Below are 19,748 nucleotides of genomic sequence, written 5' to 3'. Positions count from 1 at the left end.
GCTGGCAGCTGGGCCACGCGGACTCCGAGCTGTTGGCGCACAGGGACTTGGAGGGAAAGGCACCTGGCGCGGCACGTGCTGTCCCTAAAAAGTTGACGCCTCAAGGCGCGTGCACTCCCTGGCCCGCAGTGGCACGAGGAGCCCAAGGGCAACGGCGCACTCGGACCTCCAGGGAGAAGCACAATACCGGGCGCGTGGTGCGTGCGGCCCCGGGGCAGCGGAGCGTGGAGCCTTTACGTGGCACGTTGGCGCCTGGGGCAGTGACGCGAGGGGTCCAGGGCCAGCGGGGACTCGAACCTCCGGGGGAAGCACCTGACCCCAGGAGGCTGGCGCGCTGCGGGGCGAGTGCATCCCAAGGGCAGCGGAGCGCGGGGACCACGAGGGCAGGCGGGCGGAGTGGCGCGGGCGGGAGGGCGGGGAAAGGGGAGAGGGCGGCGGCTGGGCGCTCGGGCGTGCGGTCCGGGCCGGGACTCGGGAAGGCGCCCAGCGGAGCGCTGCACATCCGAGGGCCCGGGCCCAGCCCTGGGCCGCCCGGACGCCTGGGGTCGGCGCCGCGTGGCCTCCGCGTCCCCCGCCGCCGCCCGCGCTCCCCGCCCCGAGCGCCGCCCCTCCCTCCGGCCCGCCTCCCGCCCCGCTCCCTCCCTCCCTCGGCGGCTGCCTCGCGGCGCTCCCGGCGCACTCGGAGCCCGGCGGGGACCGGGAGGCAGAGGCTGGGGGCCCTGGGTCCGAGTGCCGGAGCTGAGCGGGGCCCGCGGGCCGAAGTTTGCCGGCGGCTCCGGGAGGTGGCGCGGGTGGCTTCCAGCCCCTGGTCGTGTCCTCGCCGGGACCCGCCGGCGAGCCGCGGCCCGGCCAACTCCGCGGTGGGGACGCTGTGCCGCGAACTTGAGGTGGGAACTTGGCGCGCTGCAGCCTCTCCGAGCACCGCCGGACTGGCGGACTCGGGCTCCGGTAGGGGGAGATGCACGTGGCCGTGGCCCCGGCGCCCCAGAGGGGACCCCGAAAACCACTGAGGGGGGCGGCCGGGACGACAGAGGATCCGGGAGCAGCTGCGGGCAGTGGGGTGGAGCTCGCTTGCCACGGTCATGGTGCGGGTCCAGCTTCTTTTCTTCCCTGGGGTCCCCGGGGTGCGAAGTGACAGGGAAGGGGGGGGTACATCCCGGCTGTGGCAGAGGTTTCTCGGCGTCTCGCGGGAGGATCCAGGGAAGAGGGAGTGTTGGGGGGAGGTGGTAGGGGGGCGTCTGTCACTCGCTCATTCACTCCATCCTTTGCCACCGCTCCGAAGGGAGCATCCTGTCAGTGGGCTTTATTGAGTCACTCATTAACGCCACAAGCTTTTATTGAGCGCCCACTGTGTGCTGGGCCCTGGGGACTCCTCAGCCTCCGGGGCTCCCTACCAAGAAGGGGCTCAGCCTGGATGGATTGGAGTCTTCGGATGAGGAAGGAAAAGAGAGAAGTTCATTCATGGATTGGACAAAGATTGGTTGAGCACCTACTACGCACAGCTCACCATGCCAAGTGCCCAACGTTAATTATTTCATTCATTTAACAGTTATTGAGGCACTGGGCTGAGGAGAGAACCGTGAAGGAGAGGGATGGGATGAGGGCAGGAGAGGATGGAAGCCAGCTTGCAGCTTGGAAAACATCCCCCCTCCCCATGTGTGTAGGCAGAATGTCACTGGACAGGTTGCAGAACAGCCTTTCCTTGGTTCGCCTACTGCATTCATTCTCAAGGAGGAGTGGGGGGAGGCTGGAATAGGTTGTTGGATAAGAAGAAAAGGTCTTTAAAAAGCTCTTTAGGGGAGGGTGGTAGTGGGGAGGGGGGCTGAGAAACACTGATCTAACCATACCGATGAAGGGAGGCTCCCACCAATGGGGTGTATTAGTTAAGTTGTCCATTCTGCAGGCATTTTCTTAAGCGCTTGCTCTTCTTAAGCACATACAGGGTGCCAGGCACCAAAGTCACCAAGGAGAACGAGACGGACACAGAGACCCCGTTTGCTGACCCCTCAAGACAAATGCAGGGGAGATGGGAGAAGGGAGCAGGAACTGCTCTGATTCGTTGTGTGTGTGTTAAGGGGGAAGGGGCTGCTTCTGACTCTATGAATCTAAGCAGAGGTTTATTCACTAGGGTGTGTTTGATACCCACACACATGACTGCAGTCAGAGTCACTTCAGGGACCCCCCCCCCCCCCGCCCCCGAGCACGTTTCCAAGACAGATTTGGCACTGCTGGAGCCTCCAGCCCCAGTGCTGGAGCCAGGGGAGGGGCAGGTAACCAGGACGTGCTGGCTTTCTTGAGTGGAGTTCTCAGAACCTGTCAGACCTGAGCTTGACCCTGTGTCCTCTGTCTTGGAGCTCGGCAGAGGCACCTGTCGAGCAGGGAGGGAGGGAGGGAGGGAGGTTGTGTCTGAAAGACAGGTGAGGATGGCCCCTGGGGATTGCCCTCACCAGTCATTCCCTAAGCCAGCCCATTCCAGTGGAAAGATGTCTGTCATGGGACCCACTCCAAACCCACAGGGGACTGTGAGTGTACTAGAAACAAGACAGCCCTGATTCCTGTCCCAAGCCTTGAGAACCCAGACTGGGGGAGTCCTGGAGTCTGATTGGGGCAGATCTGGGGGCTAAGCTCCTGTCCCACTGCCATTCTGAATTATCTGCACCAGCCACACAGCCGGTCTGTGGCAAGAGATGAGGGAGATGCCCCAGGGAACAGAAGAGCAGAGAGATGTGTCCTGGATGTAGGACTGAGAGACTCAAACCGAGACTAAGGAATTAACCCCCTGGACCCCTAAAAGGTGTCTTGACTGGGCCGTCTTTTCTCCACATCCCCCTTCCGAATATGTGAGGAAGAGTCAACATTTCCGGTTGCCAAAGATATAGGGTCTGGGAATCCACTCTTGGTTGGCTCATTAAACACAGAGATGGAGCCCCTGGGTGGAAAATGGCGGCTGGAGAAGCCACTCTAAAGAGAATTAATATAAAGGGGGAGGCAAGAAAGTCTAGCTGCAAGCAATCAATCCCTGGTGGCCATTTTTGTTCCATAGCAGCCAGTATTTGACTGACAAAGTCAGAACCTGGAGTGAATGTGCTCCAGATAGGATCCGAATGGTGCCTCAGCCCTTCCCCTGCCCTGTGGTCACAGCCTCACACCTGCGTCTCCCCAGGCGGGCGGGCACACCATGCTCTCCCTCGTTCCTTCCTCCCTTCCCTGCCGCAGCTGACCACGGACACGCGGCCTCAACACTTGCTAAGGAATAAGAAACGAGGGATTGTTTAAGCTGGTGTCCCCTTCCTGCTGCCCCAAGGTCCTCACGGCTCTCCAAGCCTGTGCCTCTGCTTACGCCTGTGTTCCCAAATTGGGGGGCTGCAAGGAGGCAAAGAGAAATGGACCTTCCGGCTCCCACCCCAAAGCCCCTCCTGGTAGAAGGCAAACTGTTATTTTGCCAGAAGCAGAGCAGGGAGGCTCCAGAGGCTGCCTCTGTCTGGGGGGAGGGGCGTCTCCGGCATGTTCTGTCTTTGGGGGTGGCGGGGTGGAGGAAAGAGCCCAGCTCCCAGCAAATATCCCCCCCACCCCAGTGACTTGGGCCCCAGCTCGCAGGAAGCAGGGCTGAGGTCCAGCATGGTTGGATTCAAACGAGGGAAGACAGGAGGAAGCCAAGGAAGATGGATCGCCCCACGCGGGCACAGCATCGCACAGAGGTCCAGCATCTCAGGACCTGGGCCAGCCTAATGGCTGGATCTGTTTTGATTAACGTTTTAATTGAGGATTAATGCGGCATGACCCACCTCTGAGTCAGCCCAGCCAGGAGCCCTAACCCTGACCGATGAAGCTGCACAGGCAGGGGAAGGGCTGCATGGAGAGATCAGTGGGGTGCCCTCGACACCCGATCAGGGTCAGGGGATCACACAAGTTGGCAGGTGTGGAGCGGGATGGGCAGAAAGAAACCAAAGACCGAGGAGCTCAGGAAAAACTTTTTTTTTTTTTTTTTTTAAGAGAGTTGCATTGCACTTGGTTCATTTCTTACTGCCACCTATTACCACCCATTTGGTGGCCAAAAGCAACAAATTTCTTATCTTACAGTTTGGGGGGATCAGAAGTCCAAATGGGTCTCATTGGGCTAACGTCAAGGGGTCAGCAGAGCTGTGTTCCTTCTCGGGGGAGAATCCGTTTCTGCCTTTCCCAGCTGCTGGAGGCTGCCTGCCTCGGCTCCTGGCTCGCATCATTCCAACCTCTGCTTCTGTCATCACATCTCTTCCTCTGACTCTGATCCTCCTGCCTCCCTCTTATAAGGACGCTTGTGTGACATTGGGCCCACCAGTCGATCCAGGGTCATCTCCCCATCTCAAGGCCCTCAGTTTAATCACAGCAGCGTAATCCCTTTTGCCATGGTAGGTAACATATTCACAGGTTCCATCCAGGGCTTGGGACATGGGCATCTTTGGGAGGCAACTGTTCTGCCAAGCACAGGAACGCGCCTCACCAGTTTACATTGCTGACGGGGAAACTGAGGCCCAGCCAAGCGAGTGACCTGACCTCAGCGCCAGGTGAGATGGAGAGCCGGCACTGAGGTCCAGCCCTCTGGAAGGAGTTGTCTGCTTCACATTCCTCCTCTGAGAGAGGAAATGCAAGGGGAGGAGCGGGCAGGGGAGGTGCCAGGCGTGCTGTGCAGAAGCCATTCTAGCCAGCACAGAGCCCTTCTCATGTGCCAGGCATGGCTCCAAGCGCTTAGGAGGAGAGCGCGATGATTACCCCCACTTTACAGCTGAGGACACTCAGGCACAGAGAGGTGAAGTTATTTGCAGAAGGCTGCACAGGTGGTAAATGGTGAGCCAGGCAGCGTGGTCCAGAGGCCACACCCTCACCCCTGGCTGCTGCCTGTCTACACCATAGGAGTTCTGCCCCGAGACCAAAATGGCAACTGGGAACTTGACACAAGCAGGAGTTTTGTTGATTTCCTACTCTGCTCTTGTACAAATATGCAGTAGGAATAAAGCTGGTTCCCCAGCTATGGGCAGTTGCCTGCTTCTCCCCATCCGCAAAGACTTTTCAAAAGCTTGTGCATACAAAACAGAGACGAGAGACCCCGTCCCTGGCTTGCTTCTGGTGCTGGACACCCTCCCCACTCCACCAGGAATGAGCAATGCAGGGGCCCAGTAAAATGCAGAGTCAGAGAGGTTTGCTCAGCATCCCACAGACCTAGCTGGAGTCTGGTTTCATCACCAGAGTCATGAGTTTTCACTTCTCAAAGCCTCAATTTCCTCATCTGTAAAATGGGGGTGTTGATAGTAACACCTGCCTCTTAGGGAAGGACGTGGGCTCGCACAGTTAAGACTCTTCACAGCGCCTGGCGCCTAGTGTGTGATTATGGGAGGCTGTGACGTGTGTTGCTACAGCACTGTGAGTGGTTGGTGCTCTCTCTGCATTGCCCCCTCCTGCTCAGAAGAGGGACAGGCCTAGGACTGGAAGAGTGGAGACGAGAGAGGACAGCAGTTGGTCAAAACCCTGGAGAGACCCAAGAGGTGTCTTAGCAGTTGGGATCAGCACATAACAGTTTGTGGAATCCTTCCTGTCCTTGATGGGATGTGGCCCTGGGGATGAGAGATCAAGTGACAGTGATCATACCTGCAGCAAACCTCCATTCACCACATCCTCATAACAGCCCAGTAAGGTTGGCACACTTATCCCCACTTTATAGGGGGAAACAGGCCCAGAACAGGGCCGGCGCCTCAGTAGGTGCAGACGGCTGTATCAGGCCGAGTGGGTATGAACAAAAGCAGTAGTAACAGCGAGGCAAGCCTGACTTAGACCTTCCTCCCATCCTGCTCCCCACGCCTGAGTCCTACCCCCCAGGCCCTGCACCCCACCCTCAGTCAGACGCTGACCACAGAGCAGCCTCACGGTGTGTGGGGGGGCTGCCCCTCAGAACTCCTCCTGGCTTCAATGCTCACTTCTCTTTGGAAATGTATACTCAGCCCTCCATCATAGCTCGTGAACGTCATCTTTCTCCCAGGAAGAAGGAAAAGAAATTGCATGGGGAGTGTCATCGGATCTGTGGGCTCACAAAGGGGCATTTGATCAAGGCAGTGCAGAAGGTTTTTCTCTCTAAACAGAGCGTCTCCACTTCTCCAGTGAAGCTCCCCTAGCGTGGGATCCACAGAGGCTTCCAGAACCCCAAGGAGGTTGAGCAGTTGGGCAGGGGGCTTCCTGCCAAAGCCCAGAGCAGCTAGAGGGTCTGCAGGCTTTCCTGGCCCCCTCCCTTTTCTCTCTCTCAAACGTCAGGCTCTCAGGGAGCCTTCGAAAATGCCAATTCCTGGGCCTCCCCCTTGGGGATTCTGATGGAGAGGCTCTGGGGAGGGGCCTGGGAGTCTAACTCTACTGAGTCCAGGGAGATTCCGAGCACAGTGGCTTGATTTTTTTCGTATTCTTCTTCTTTTTTCTAAAACCTGGATTAAAATGCAGGGTTGTGCTAACCACACTCTACTTCATACCACTCTTCATCACTGGTCCGTACCAGGCCACCTTAGTCACTGTTCCCTTCATCCCAATCCCCACACTCATTCCCCTCCCTCTGCCCTCCCGGGCACCCTCCCTGTGGTTGACAGAGGTCCTTACATGTGCTCAAGTCTTCGTAAAATATGTAATGTTGTGTGTGTGTTCATTTACATAAATAGCATAGTGCTATAAACTTCTGTTTCTTTTTCCACTCGGCACCATGTTTTTGAGATCTAAATGTGTTGCTAAACGTACATCTAGTCCGTTGCTTCTAATTCCTGTGCAACCTCCAGGCATCCGCCATCTGCATCGGTTGTTCACTTCCCCCCCCGGGAGGGGCACTGGGAGGCCTCCTAGCACCAAAGCGACGCAAGCTGCATGTTCTCGTGCCGTGTTCCTCGCTTAGATATGAGTCCCCAGAAGCAGATGCTGAGTCAACTATTTGAGTGTAAATAATATATTACAGACAATGTCTATCACAACCCCTATGGACCCAGGTCTGGGCAATATACCAAAGAGTGGGTTTCCTGCGTCATAAGGTACATTCCCCTCAGTACCCCTGATGGCTTTCCCAGAGGCTATACCAGACTGCACTCCCTCCAGCAACGGGCTCTGGGGGTCAGACAATGCTGGGTTCCAGTCCTGTTTGATCAGGTCAAGGAAGGAGTCGCAGCTGGCTGCTGGAGGGGGAGGACGACAAACCTCCCTCATAACTAATAATAATACAGCAGGCCCACTGAGGGTCCACAGGGTGTCAGGCATTGGGCCAAGCACATCGCCCGTGAAATCTGCTTTAGTCCTCAGCATAACTCAGGGAGGTTGGAGCAACTCATAGTCCCATTTTACAGAGAAGGAAACTGCATCTCAGAGGCAGGACATGACTTTTCCAAAGTCACAGAGTGACTGGGCTTGAACCCAGATGTTCAGACTTCAGAGCTAGTGGGCTCTTCTGCTTCCCCGTCTTGGGGTAGTCAGCAAGTTGCCCCCCAAGCTGGAGTCTAACCAGCTTTTTCTCAACATCCCCTGTATTTGTCTCCTATTGCTGCTGTAACAGATCACCACAAACTGAGTGGTTTAAAACAACAGGAACTTCACAGCATTGTAAATCAACTATACTCCAAAAAAAAATTAATTAAATTTTAAAAACCACGAACTTACTACCTCACACTTCTGGAGAAGAGAGGTCTCAAATGGGCATTACAGGACTAAAATAAAGGTGTGGGCAGGCTGCGTTCCTTTCTGGAGGGTCTAGGGGAGAGTCCATTCTTTGCCTGTGTTGGCTTCCAGAGGCTGCCTGCTTTCCTTGGCCCGTGGCCCCTTCCATCTTCAAAGCCAGCATTGGCCAGTTGGGTCTTTCTCACAGTGTTGCATCACTCTGATGCACCCTCCTACCTCCCTCTGCCATCTTTTAAGGACTCTTGTGGTTGCATGGAGGCCCCAGAGACTCCAGGAAAATCTTCCCACCTCAAAGGAAACCGATTAGCAACCTTATTTCCATCTGTAAGCTTGATTCCTGCTTGCCACATAATCTAACATATTCAGGGGTTCTAGGGGTTTGGATAAGGACACGGACATCTTTTGGGCAGGCCAGGGTGGGGATTGGGGGGATTATTCTGTCTACCAGAGCCCCCCTAGTGGTATCTACCCACACTGACCACTCGGGCCTGGGGTGGAGTGCAGCTTCAGCAGGGAAGTGGGTGCTGGGCGGCGGGCACTGAGCACAGGGAATACCGGCTTCTGCGCCTCGCCATATCTCTGCTAGCCTGGCCCTCCTGCCCACCCCAGCCCAGCCAGGTCAAAGCTACCAGCTAATACCATCCCCTCCCCGACCACACATGATCATCAGGTCAGCTTTGGTGGTCTGACACCACCCATCCATCTATGTGCGAGGCCCCCATCCCTGCTCTCTCTCCCTGATTTGCCCACACCCTCTCCTGTCCATCATCCCACAGCCAGGAAAGGCTGCCTCTAACTCAGGCCTCATCACAGCACCACCTATCGGTCACCTGGGTGAATGGCACCACTGGAATCATCCTGCAGCCTAGTCTTTCCCCCTCACCACACTCGTCCTGCAGCAGGTCCTGTCAGCTCTTCCACCAAAGTCCACCCCAAATCCATCCAATTCTCCAGAGCCCTCCACTGATCCAAACCTCGATGGTCTCTTTCCAGAATGACTACAGGGGCTTTCAGCCTGCTGTCCCCAACCCAGCCTGAATCTTCTCCTGAGGATGCCTCGCCCACGAGGAATAAACCCCAGCTCCGTCTGATGCCTGCCGATGCCCCCACACACATCTTCTCCTACCTTCCCCTCACTCACTCTGCCCAGCCACTCGGGCTTCACTTTGGTCTTTGACCATCCAAGCCCATGCCCAGGTCGGGGAGCAGGCTCTTCCCATTCCCACCACCTGAGACACCCTCCCCCAGGTCCTCCCAGGGCTGGCTCTGCCCCCAGGGTCCCCTCCTCCGAGAAGCCCTCCTGGGTTAGCCCTCCAGCTAACATTGACCCCCAGTCATTTCCCATCTGTCACCTTGTTCTGTTTTCATCACAACACCCACTACAGCCTGTGTACTTATTTAGAGACTGTCTCCCCCACTAGAACGTCACCTCCATGAGGACAGGGCTGGGTCCGTCTTGTCCTCTGCTGTGCCTCCAGACCTAGCCCAGTCCGACACATGATAAGTGTTGACTGAATGCATGACTCCCTCAGGACTCCTCCTCCTCATGCCCACCATCGGAGCCCCTTTTTCAAATGGCTTCCTCTTCCCAAGTACACATATAGACCCTAAGAGGCAAAATCATTGAATTTCACCATGCTCGAGAACTGACAGACCTAACACTGTAGGGTAATTTTAAAAGATCAGCCTTTTTGTGAGGGTATCAGGCTGGGTGAAAAGAAGCATTATATTCCAGAAGCAGGACTTTGGAGCCTGTTTGAGCTATGATCCTCACCCGAGACTCTAGCGTGCAGAACTGTCACCCCACACCCATCAGACTGGGTAACCCCAAGACTAAAGGCGCAGGAGAAGTGTGCCCACCCCTCGCTTAGCAAATTCCAGCATCTGGGCCTCCCCAGGACCCTGTGGCCCTCTGCATACAAGCAGCCTGAACGAAGCATGTTTTTTCTCTCCTCTCCATACTAACAAGTCTCTGAGACAGGACAACTTTCCACATAGGAGGCTGAGGCTTTAACTCACAATTGACTTGGGTCATGAGAGAAAAAAAACGAGGAATCGTTCATTGGGGGAGCTTTCTGCTGGAGGGAAATTGAGGAGGGTTGAAAGAAGAAATTCTGCAAGAAGAGAAGTGATTACAGATGTGGGGTTTCACAAGAGCTCTCCAGGGCTTGCAGGATGAGAGGAATATTCCTTTACCTTCATCACTATTCTTGCCAAACAGAATGTCGTTTTCCCTCTTGTCTTTGGTGGCAAAGAGAATGCAGCAGAGCTGAAAAGCGGTCCCACTTAAAAGCGATCTTTCCCCTTCAAGGGATTCTGGCAGGCTTTGCCTGAGGAGATGAGTTCCAATTTTAGGTGAAGTTAAAAACACTCAACTCTTTAAAATCAAATCATTTTTTTCAAACACGGGTGTACCCTAGTTTTCCAAAACCTGATCTGTGAAACTATAGCTTGCCCCAAAGATAAATGAGTGGCGTGAGGATTTGCTTTTGTGAAAGAATTTGTTAGGAAGGCACCCCTTTCAGATGTGGAAACCGCCGTGGCTCCTGTTAAGCACTGCTTCTCATCCATGCAGGGCTGCGTGTATGTGTGTGTACCCGCGTGTGTTTCCCCTGAACATGTCCATAGCACAGATGGACACTCAGGTATCAGAAATAGTTTCCATTTGTAATTGATAGGCTTTGCTGGTACCACTTGCATCCGTGGGGAATTGAGCTGGGGAGAGGAATGGTGATTTTTAAAAGCAAAGTATTAGACTCTTACTACTTTTCCCTGGATCAGCTGAATTCTGGAGAGCTCTGTTGCTGTCATGTAGGGGTCTCAGACTCAAATGCCTACAGGGGCCAGGAAGGAAACATACATGAGAGAAGTAAAGTGGGTGTTAGAAAGACAGCAGGGAGGGGTAGGGACTGTGGTGTATTGTAGCGTTCATGCCCTGCCTAAAGGGGGCAGTCATTTCTCAGCTGGAATTTGGGCCAGACATTACCAGATAGTCTGATTTTTCAAAAGAAACCAAGATATACGAATTTTTACAGGAAATGTCTCCATTTTCAAAATCTTCTCCAAGCCAGGCAAAATATTTGTGAACCAAATGCAGCCCATGAGCTATGAATGAATAAGCGATCTCATTCTGGTGGCACAAACCCTTAGCTTTGAGGGTTGGGAAGGAAGAAGTCTATAGAAGCGGAGATTTTGACCTCAGTTTCTCAGAAGTGCCCTCATCGTGTTGGCCTCACCAACAGGAAACGTAATCATTTGGTAAGCGTTTCTTGGAGCTTTTACACTGCTGGGCACAGGGATTCAGAGACGAGTAAAGCACACTCTTCCCCCAGGGAGCAAGCGGTCTACTAAAGGAGCCAGGCTTGCACACAGATCATTCGAAAACAGGTGACAAGTGCAGTGAAGATAAATGGTGGAGGGGGGCTGACATTCGATTTAGCTGGAAGAGCCAAGGAGGGCTTTCTGGAGGAGTGAGCATGCCTGTCCGATTCATTCCTGTATCCTTACGATGGTGTTTACTGATATATGAGCAAACATGGCACCGTTGTGATAACTGTGCATTTTTTGGACATTGACCCTGATTTATGGCAAGTGATACCAGTTTTCCATGTATGGAAGGAATACAAGGTGTCTGTTTGAGTTAAATACTAATAATAGTAGACAGTGGGAGTTCTCTGGTGGCCTACTGGTTAGGATTCCAGGTTTTCACTGCCATGGCCCGGGTTCAATCCCTGGTTAGGGAGCTGAGATCCTGCAAGCCACATTGTATGGCCAAAAACTAAATAAAATAATTTTTAAAATAATAGTAGACAGCAAGTATTGAGTACCTACCATGTCCCAGGCACTGTAGTAAGTGGTCTTAGACAGTACATAATTCATTGAATCCTCTCAGTAATACTGTGAAGTAGATCATATGGTCACACCCATTTTACAGATGAGGAATTGAAACACATTGAGGTCGAGTAACATGCCCAGGCCGCGTGGCTCCAAAATCTATGCTTGTAACCACAACAGCAGACAGACATTTATTACTCACAGCTCTGGAGGCTGGGAGTCTGAGATCAGGGTGCCAGCATGGTCGGGTTCTGATGGGGGCTCTCTTCCTGACTTGCAGGTGGCTACCTTCTCACTGTGCCCTCACATGGGACCTCTAGTGTCTCTTCCTCTACTTATAAGGGCACTAATCCCACCACGGGGGCTCCACCCTCATGACTTCATCTAAACCTAATCACCCCCCAAAGGCCCCACCTCCTAATACCAACCCATTGGAGGTTAGGGCTTCCCCCTGTGAATTTGGGTAACACAATTCAGTCCATATCAGCAAATATCTGCAGAATCAGCATCATCCGGGAGACTCAGGAGTCACTGTGGGTCTTTCCTCCCCTCTCCCCCCAGGCCCGAGAGGGATGTGAAGGCCCAAAATGACCCTCTTACCGGGAGACAATTCTGATTACGACTACAGTGCGCTGAGCTGTGCCTCCGACGCCTCCTTCCACCCGGCCTTCTTCCCCCAAAGCCAATCACTCAAGGGCGTCTTTTACCGCCGAGCCCAGCGGCTGCGGCCACAAGACGAGCCCCGCCAGGGCGGCCAGCCAGAGGACCGCAGGCGCCAGATCATCATCAACGTGGGCGGCATCAAGTACTCGCTGCCCTGGACCACGCTGGAGGAGTTCCCGCTAACGCGGCTGGGCCAGCTCAAGGCCTGCACCAACTTCGACGACATCCTCAACGTGTGCGATGACTACGACGTCACCTGCAACGAGTTCTTCTTCGACCGCAACCCGGGGGCCTTCGGCACCATCCTGACCTTCCTGAGGGCCGGCAAGCTGCGGCTGCTGCGGGAGATGTGCGCCCTGTCCTTCCAGGAGGAGCTGCTCTACTGGGGCATCGCCGAGGACCACCTGGACGGCTGCTGTAAGCGCCGCTACCTGCAGAAGATCGAGGAGTTCGCCGAGATGGTGGAGCGGGAGGATGAGGACGACCCGCTGGACAGCGAGGACCACGACAGCGAGGGCCCCACGGAGGGCGAGGGCCGCCTGGGCCGCTGCATGCGGAGACTGCGCGACATGGTAGAGAGGCCGCACTCAGGGCTGCCCGGCAAGGTGTTCGCCTGCCTGTCGGTGCTCTTTGTCACCGTCACCGCCGTCAACCTCTCCATCAGCACCTTACCCAGCCTGAGGGAGGAGGAGGAGAAGGTAAGAGCCCAGGACCACTCTCCTCCCAGAAGTGCACAGCCTTCTCACCTGCACTGTCACCTCCTCCAGGAGGTCTTCCCTGAGTGCACTGGTTGAGCAGCAGCCCAGTCCATCATTGTGCTTACATCTGTTTATAAGTGTGTTTACATGTGTGTTGCCCATCTCCACGTTCAAACACAAGCTCCATGCCTGTGCAGGTCTGCGCTGTGCCCTGCCTCCCCCCCAACATTGTCCAGCAGGGAGGAGGCACTCAGCCACTCCCTGTTGGATGGATGGATGGATGATGTGATTTATGATGTGATGTACCTGGCCCCAAGCTAAGCACATGACATATACCATCAAAATTTATTTCACCAACTTGCATCCTTTCTCAGCCTTGCTAATTCCCTTGCATGAAAATATCCCAGAAAGCTTTTTTGGGTCCTGAATATGAGTTTTATTGATAGATGTGTGTGTGTGCACATGACCTCAAATAATGAGCATTTCTTTCTGTTAAATAAGAGAATTCCCATAAAGTGCTTACTCCAGGGCCTGACGGGGTGTGCGTCCAATTCTCAGGGATACCACTCACTTAGCCAGCTGTTACTAGGAGCCAAGGGCTGGGCTGCCACTCTGCCTGCATCTTATCTTCTCAGCGAATCTTCCAGCATCCTGGTATGGGAGGTGTTCTCACACCCACTTGACAGCTGAGAACACTGAGGCAAAGCAGCTTGCCCAGACCCAGGTCTGACCGAGTCCCTAGTCTGGTTCTTAAACATGGAAGTATGGTTGCCACGTGGCAGCCTGAGACCTCATCTAGCCCCACAGTTCAGCCTCCTTATGTATGAGACCCTCAGCCTTTGAGTTGGGACCCTTTCCCCATACATAGGGGTTCTGGAAGCAAGTCTCAAGACAGACCAAAAGGTTCAGATGGTGCAAATTGTGTAGGCATTGGAGAAATAGGTAGTATGGCGGTAAGAACTCAACATAAATATCATGCCAGCCAGCATTTATTGAGCACTGGCTGTGTACCCTGCATGTGCTAGGGGCTTTACATGAACTCTCTGATCAAACATTAGAACCACTCACCACGTGAGGGTTTTCCCACACACATATATTATGGAAAAAGTAGCAATTTTTTGCTACTTTTGTTGCATTTTTTGTTTTCTTGCTACTTTTTGTTGCATTTATAACTCGCAGGGAGTTTCTGGCACTTCTTTTTTAATACACTGAATTTTAAAACCAGTGTTAAGAAAACAGCACTCAACCAGTAAAATGAACTTTTGAGAAGCATAAGGGGTAGTGATGAAGGGGGCAGGGCTAGAGCCAGACGGCCTGAATTTGAATCCCACTTCGTCCACTCTGGCTGTGTAACTGTAGGCAAGTTACTTAACGTCTCTGTGCCTCAGTTTCCCTACATGTCCAAGAGGCTGTGAACAGGCTCACCTCACAGCACTTGAGGGTTCAGTGAATGGGTCTACGGGAAGTGACTGGAACATTGCCTGGCGACGTGCGTGCAGGAAGTGCTCACTATGACGATTATACGTGCCTACCAAAAAAAGAGAAAATGCCCGTCATTTGAGACCTGTCTGCAAGCACCTGTATTTAGTGTAGATTTCTTCTTGGCTCCAACATACACAATACTGATTTTATCAGGAAAATACTAACAAAGCCACAGTTTTATTCAACTTCTGATACTTGCTTTAAAAAAAATACCCGGCCTTTTTCATGACTCAGTAAAAATGCTGTTCTTCTGCTTCATTTGGGGGACCAGTGGGGTTCACTGTTTCACCTGAGTACACGTTTGAGTGCCTACTGTATTCAGGCTCCACAGGGCAGACAGGATGACCAGAGTGAGTCTCCAGATTCAGGAAGCTCAAGTCTAGGTGACAGCCCCGTGACCATAAGTATGACACACAAGCCAAGGGGGCTCTTGTGAGAGGACCACCAACTGTGCTGGGGAATACTTGGAGGGGAAGCACTCCAGGAAGGCTTCCCAGAGGCGGGGGCTTCCTGTCCCAGAGGTCTGAGATCTCAAAGCCTCACCCAGTACTAGTTCATCTCTCCAGCCTCTCACATATTCCTAGAGAAAAGCCTAGCAGAGCAGGTCTGGTAGAACCCAGCTGTGCCCGGGAACCGACAAGATGCCCCAGGTAGAACCATTTGTGCCTTCCCTCTCTGCCAAAGGCCCCTTTGAGATTGAGGTCCAAACCCACTGGGGACGGTCCACCGTCCAGTTGTATTGCAGACCAGAGCAACAGCTGGCAGCCCACATGACAGATACAGGGCACAGATGTGTTTGAGTGAACCATGGAGTGCTTTCTTTGTATTGAATTGTCACAACATTTAAAACCCAGGAGATTTCATGTAAAACTCCAAATTTCCAGCTTCTCTTAAAAAATTCGGTGAGGCAGCCTCAAGACCGAATTCTCCTGGGACAGCCATCAGGGGGCGATGAGCTAGATGGCTGCGCCCCCCAGCAGGCCTCCACCCCACCTGGGCCACCTCCGCGGCTTTCCCTTTGCCTGCCTGGCCTTCATCTGACACCCCGTCTAAACACCAGGCCAGGGCTCTTCCGTCCATCCTGGTAACAAATATGAATGGATCACTGGGTGCGTGCTGGGCCTTTCCAGGCACTGGGGTCCTGAGAGTGAACAATACACAAACTGTCCTGCCCTGTGGGGCTACAGTCTCCTGGGGCAGGGGGGCAGGCAGGCAGGGCTGAGACAGATGATAAACATGGTAAATAAGTAACTTATTAAGCATATTAAAAGATGATGAGCCTTACGATCGAATAGAGCAAGGGGAATCTGGGTACCGGACAAAGGGGGGAGGGCTTTTAAACAGGGCAGGTCCCAAAAGCCCTCCCTGGGGAGGTGATATGGAAGTAAAGAGCTGGAGGAAGGGAGGGCAGAGCGATACGGGTGTCTGTGGGAAGAGGAATCCTGCAGGGAAAGTCAAGAAAAGTCAACGCTGAGCTGGGGGTGAGCCTGGGGTGTTGGAGGAGCAGTGAGGAGGCCCGTGGGGCTGGAGCAGGTGAGCGAGGCAGGGAGGGGGCAAGGAAGTGGGAGAGGTGGTGGCTTGGCCACCTGTGCCCCTGGGGGACTTGAGCCATCTCTCTGAGCCATGGAGGATGCTCAGCAAGGAGGGACAGCATCCGATTCATGTTCTGAGTCCCTCTGGCCGTGTGTGCGAAGTGGACTGCAGGGACCAGGAAGCCCAGGGAGGAGGTGCCTGCAACTGTGCCAGTCAGAGAGGGCGGTGGCTGGACCCAGGTGGGGCAGTGGACAGAGTGAGAAGTGCTTTGACTCTGGAATCATTTTAAACGAAGCACCAGTGGGATTTCATGAGGATTACAGGGGAGGCGTCAGGATGAGGCCAAGTCTGTCCTGAGCACCCGGAAAAATGGGAATGCTGATCGCTAAGAAGGGAATCCACAGTGGGCAGGTGTGCAGGCAATCAGGAGCCCAAAGAGACTAGATCGTAAATGTTCTCAACACGATAAACGGAACGATAATTATTCATACTGCAATATATACATGTATCAACTCATTGTACACCTTAAATTTGTACACCATGTTATATGTCAGTTACACCTCAATAAAAATAAATTTTAAGAAGAAAGAAATCAGGAGCCCGTTTCGGGACATGATGAGTTTGAGACACCTACCAGACATCCCAGGAGGCAGCCCGTCTGGGGGCTGGAGTTCAGGGGCGAGGTCTGGGCTAGCTAGAGATTAGGAATGGTCAGTGTTGAGATGGTACTTCAAGCCCTAGGTCTGCACGGGATCAACCAGGGAGTGAGCATAGCCAGAGAAAGAGAGGACTCGGGGCCGCAGGACACGGACAGGCACATGCCCAGACCACCCTTCACCCGGGTAGCCCAGCCAGGACAGAGCCCCGTGCCCCTTGCTGGTGGGACCGCTGACCTCTCCCCTCTCTCCCAGGGCCAGTGCTCCCAGATGTGCCGCAACATCTTCATCGTGGAGTCCGTGTGTGTGGGCTGGTTCTCCCTCGAGTTCCTCCTGCGTCTCATCCAGGCGCCCAGCAAGTTTGCCTTCCTAAGGAGCCCGCTGACGCTGATTGACATGGTGGCCATCCTGCCCTACTACATCACCCTGCTGGTGGACGGCGCCGCCGCGGACCGCCGCAAGCCCGGCACAGGCAACAGCTACCTGGACAAGGTGGGGCTGGTGCTGCGCGTCCTGCGGGCGCTGCGTATCCTGTACGTCATGCGCCTGGCCCGCCACTCGCTGGGGCTGCAGACGCTGGGGCTCACGGCCCGCCGCTGCACCCGCGAGTTCGGCCTCCTGCTGCTCTTCCTCTGCGTGGCCATCGCCCTCTTTGCCCCCCTCCTCTACGTCATCGAGAACGAGATGGCCGATAGCCCCGAGTTCACCAGCATCCCTGCCTGCTACTGGTGGGCCGTCATCACCATGACAACTGTGGGCTATGGCGACATGGTACCCAGGAGCACGCCTGGCCAGGTGGTGGCGCTCAGCAGCATCCTCAGCGGCATCCTCCTCATGGCCTTCCCCGTGACCTCCATCTTCCACACCTTCTCCCGCTCCTACCTGGAGCTCAAGCAGGAGCAAGAAAGGGTGATGTTCCGGAGGACCCAGTTCCTCATCAAAACCAAGTCGCAGCTGAGCAGCATGTCCCACGACAGTGACATCTTGTTTGGAAGTGCCTCCTCAGACACCAGAGACAACAACTGAGCCCAGAGGACACACCCCGCCACCGCCACCGCCAGGACACCCCCAGCCCTACCCGCCCTCTGAGGCTTGAAGCTATCGCCATCACTGCAGACGCCTTCTAAGGCACGTGCTGCTTCTGAGCGCAGCCCTGGCCTAGGAGTGACCGAGCCACGCCCCAGGGAGGATGTCCCAGCATCCATCCGCAGGGGGTCCCTGGTCCTCAGAGTCCAGAAGTGAAGCCCAGCACACAGCCCTGTCGGTCCCCCCGCCCGCCCCAGCCCCCATGCCTGTTTCCCTAATAAGGAAATGGCTTGTTCTTTCCAACATGTAAATAACATGCCCAGCAAAGACTTGCTTTCTGGGGCTGCCTAGAGAAAAAATACCAACAGCAGCAGCTACACGTCTGTCTTCAGTGTGGATCATGTGCAACTAAAGAAAACCGGTGAAGAAGAGAGAAAAAGCCTTCCACGGAGCTCTCTTAAGAGAGGAAACGGCGCTTCCCAGCAAGGCCAGCCAGTGTGGGAACCAGAAGTAGAAGGGCCTGTTTCCTTGGGTCCTTCATGCCTGGTGGGGTCCCCGTGGGGTTGGAGGAAAACAGGGCAGGTACCTTTGGGAAACTGCTGGTAAAGACTGCAGTCCCTCGCTCTTCTTTCTCTTTGATTCCTCCCACCTCCAGGCCTCTCTTTCCCTCCTTTTTCCTTCTCTCCCATCTGCTGTTCTCCTCGTTTGCACCTTAAGGCCTTTTTCTCAAACTTTTCCCCCAAGGCACCCCTAAGCCTTGTAGACACCAAGTCAGCATTGCTGACTACAAAGGTGAAATCACTTCATTTTCTCTTTAAAAAAAATAGTGTGGATTTTTTTATTCTATGCCACATTTATTTTAATTTTTGAAAAAAAAATGCTTCAGACTGTTTATCTGAATCTAAATGTAAACCTAGATGACATTAGGTTGATGCTTTGGGAAGGTGGACCACAGTTTCCTGGGCCATCTGAGAGCATAGTCTGAAGCCGCCAAAGGCCTCCCTGGGCCCCTCAAAGACCTACAGAGCACCCACCCGACCAGGAACACCTCCCGATCTCATGCAGTGTGGATGGTGCCAGGTAGAGAGGGAGCCCCAGGGCAGCCCACCAGATTTACTCTGCTTGCAGAGTTCAGAGCCCCTCGGTGCCAGTCTGGAGAGGGGGCTTGGCGCCCAGGTGGCGGTCACACGCCTGCCTTCCGCCTCACAGATACCGCAGCATCGCTGGCTTCTCCACCCCAAACACCTGCTGCCTTGGCCCCGGCTCCTCCCCTCGGCCAGCTGCGGAAAGCAAGCTCTAAAATAAATCTGGTCCCATCACACTGTCCTGCCTAAACCCACAGCGGCATCCATCACGCTGAGAATAAAGCATAAATGCCCGGCATTGCCTGGGCCTGCTGCCCTCTCCAGCCCCATTTCCCACGTGTCTCTCTTTCGCTCACTCCATCCAACTACGCTGGCCTCCACACTGCTCTTTAGAAGCATCCAACCCATTTCCCGCCCCAGGCCTTCACACATTCAGATCCCTCCACCAGGAACGCCCTTCCTGCCGAGCACTGCAGAGCTGCCTCCTCCCATCACCTTCCTGACCACTTGCCTAGAGAATCCCCTCCAGCGCGCGCGCGCTGCCCGCGCTGTCCCTCTCACCCAGCTTATCTTCTCCATCCACTTATCGGCTTTTGGAATTGCCTTGTTTATCTCTCTGCTCCTCACTTATGGTCTGTCTCCCGCCCAAGGAGGTCAGTGCTATCGTGGCAGGGATTCAGCGATAGAGCTCACGGCTGACTCCCAACAGCTAGCACAGGGCCCGGCAGCCAGCAGGTACTCAACAGACATTTGTGGAATGAATGAAAGACTGAGGGGAAGCAAGAAAAAGGGCCAGAAAGTAGAAAGGTTTTTGCTTTTAACACTGGATAGCGGGACGTCCGAGCACCTCTCCCTCTCCCTCTCCCTCCCTCTTTCTCTCCCCGTACCCAGTGGGGAGGCAGGGGCAGTGCTACCTCTGCACAGTGTACACGCAGTGATGCCGACTGGAAATATGCAAGTCACGAGGGCCTCGTTAAAGCCTCCCCCTGACACCTGCTTCCAGTGACTCACGCCTGAAAAGTAAGTGTTCCGACTAATTAGCTCTACCCTCCGGAGCCCGGTGGGTGTCATAGAGATCAGGCACTGCCGTCACCCGTAATAAT

The 19,748-nt window shown here is 54.5% G+C and overlaps 1 protein-coding gene across 1 annotated transcript; it reads left to right on the top strand.

Moving 5' to 3' along the window:
* The first annotated feature begins 653 nt into the window (after positions 1-653).
* KCNG1 (potassium voltage-gated channel modifier subfamily G member 1) lies at positions 654-17,943 on the top strand. The gene is made up of 3 exons (XM_065892934.1): positions 654-887; positions 12,064-12,863; positions 16,790-17,943. The coding sequence occupies exons 2-3, from the start codon at positions 12,090-12,092 to the stop codon at positions 17,558-17,560; spliced, it is 1,545 nt and encodes a 514-aa protein (XP_065749006.1). The 5' UTR covers positions 654-887; positions 12,064-12,089; the 3' UTR covers positions 17,561-17,943.
* Positions 17,944-19,748: the final 1,805 nt, after the last annotated feature.

The sequence above is a fragment of the Phocoena phocoena genome, chromosome 15 (assembly GCF_963924675.1).
Source record: "Phocoena phocoena chromosome 15, mPhoPho1.1, whole genome shotgun sequence".
NCBI classification, from domain to species: domain Eukaryota; kingdom Metazoa; phylum Chordata; class Mammalia; order Artiodactyla; family Phocoenidae; genus Phocoena; species Phocoena phocoena.
Note: the sequence above shows the minus strand (reverse complement) of the source record. Positions and strands in the feature narration are given on the sequence as shown.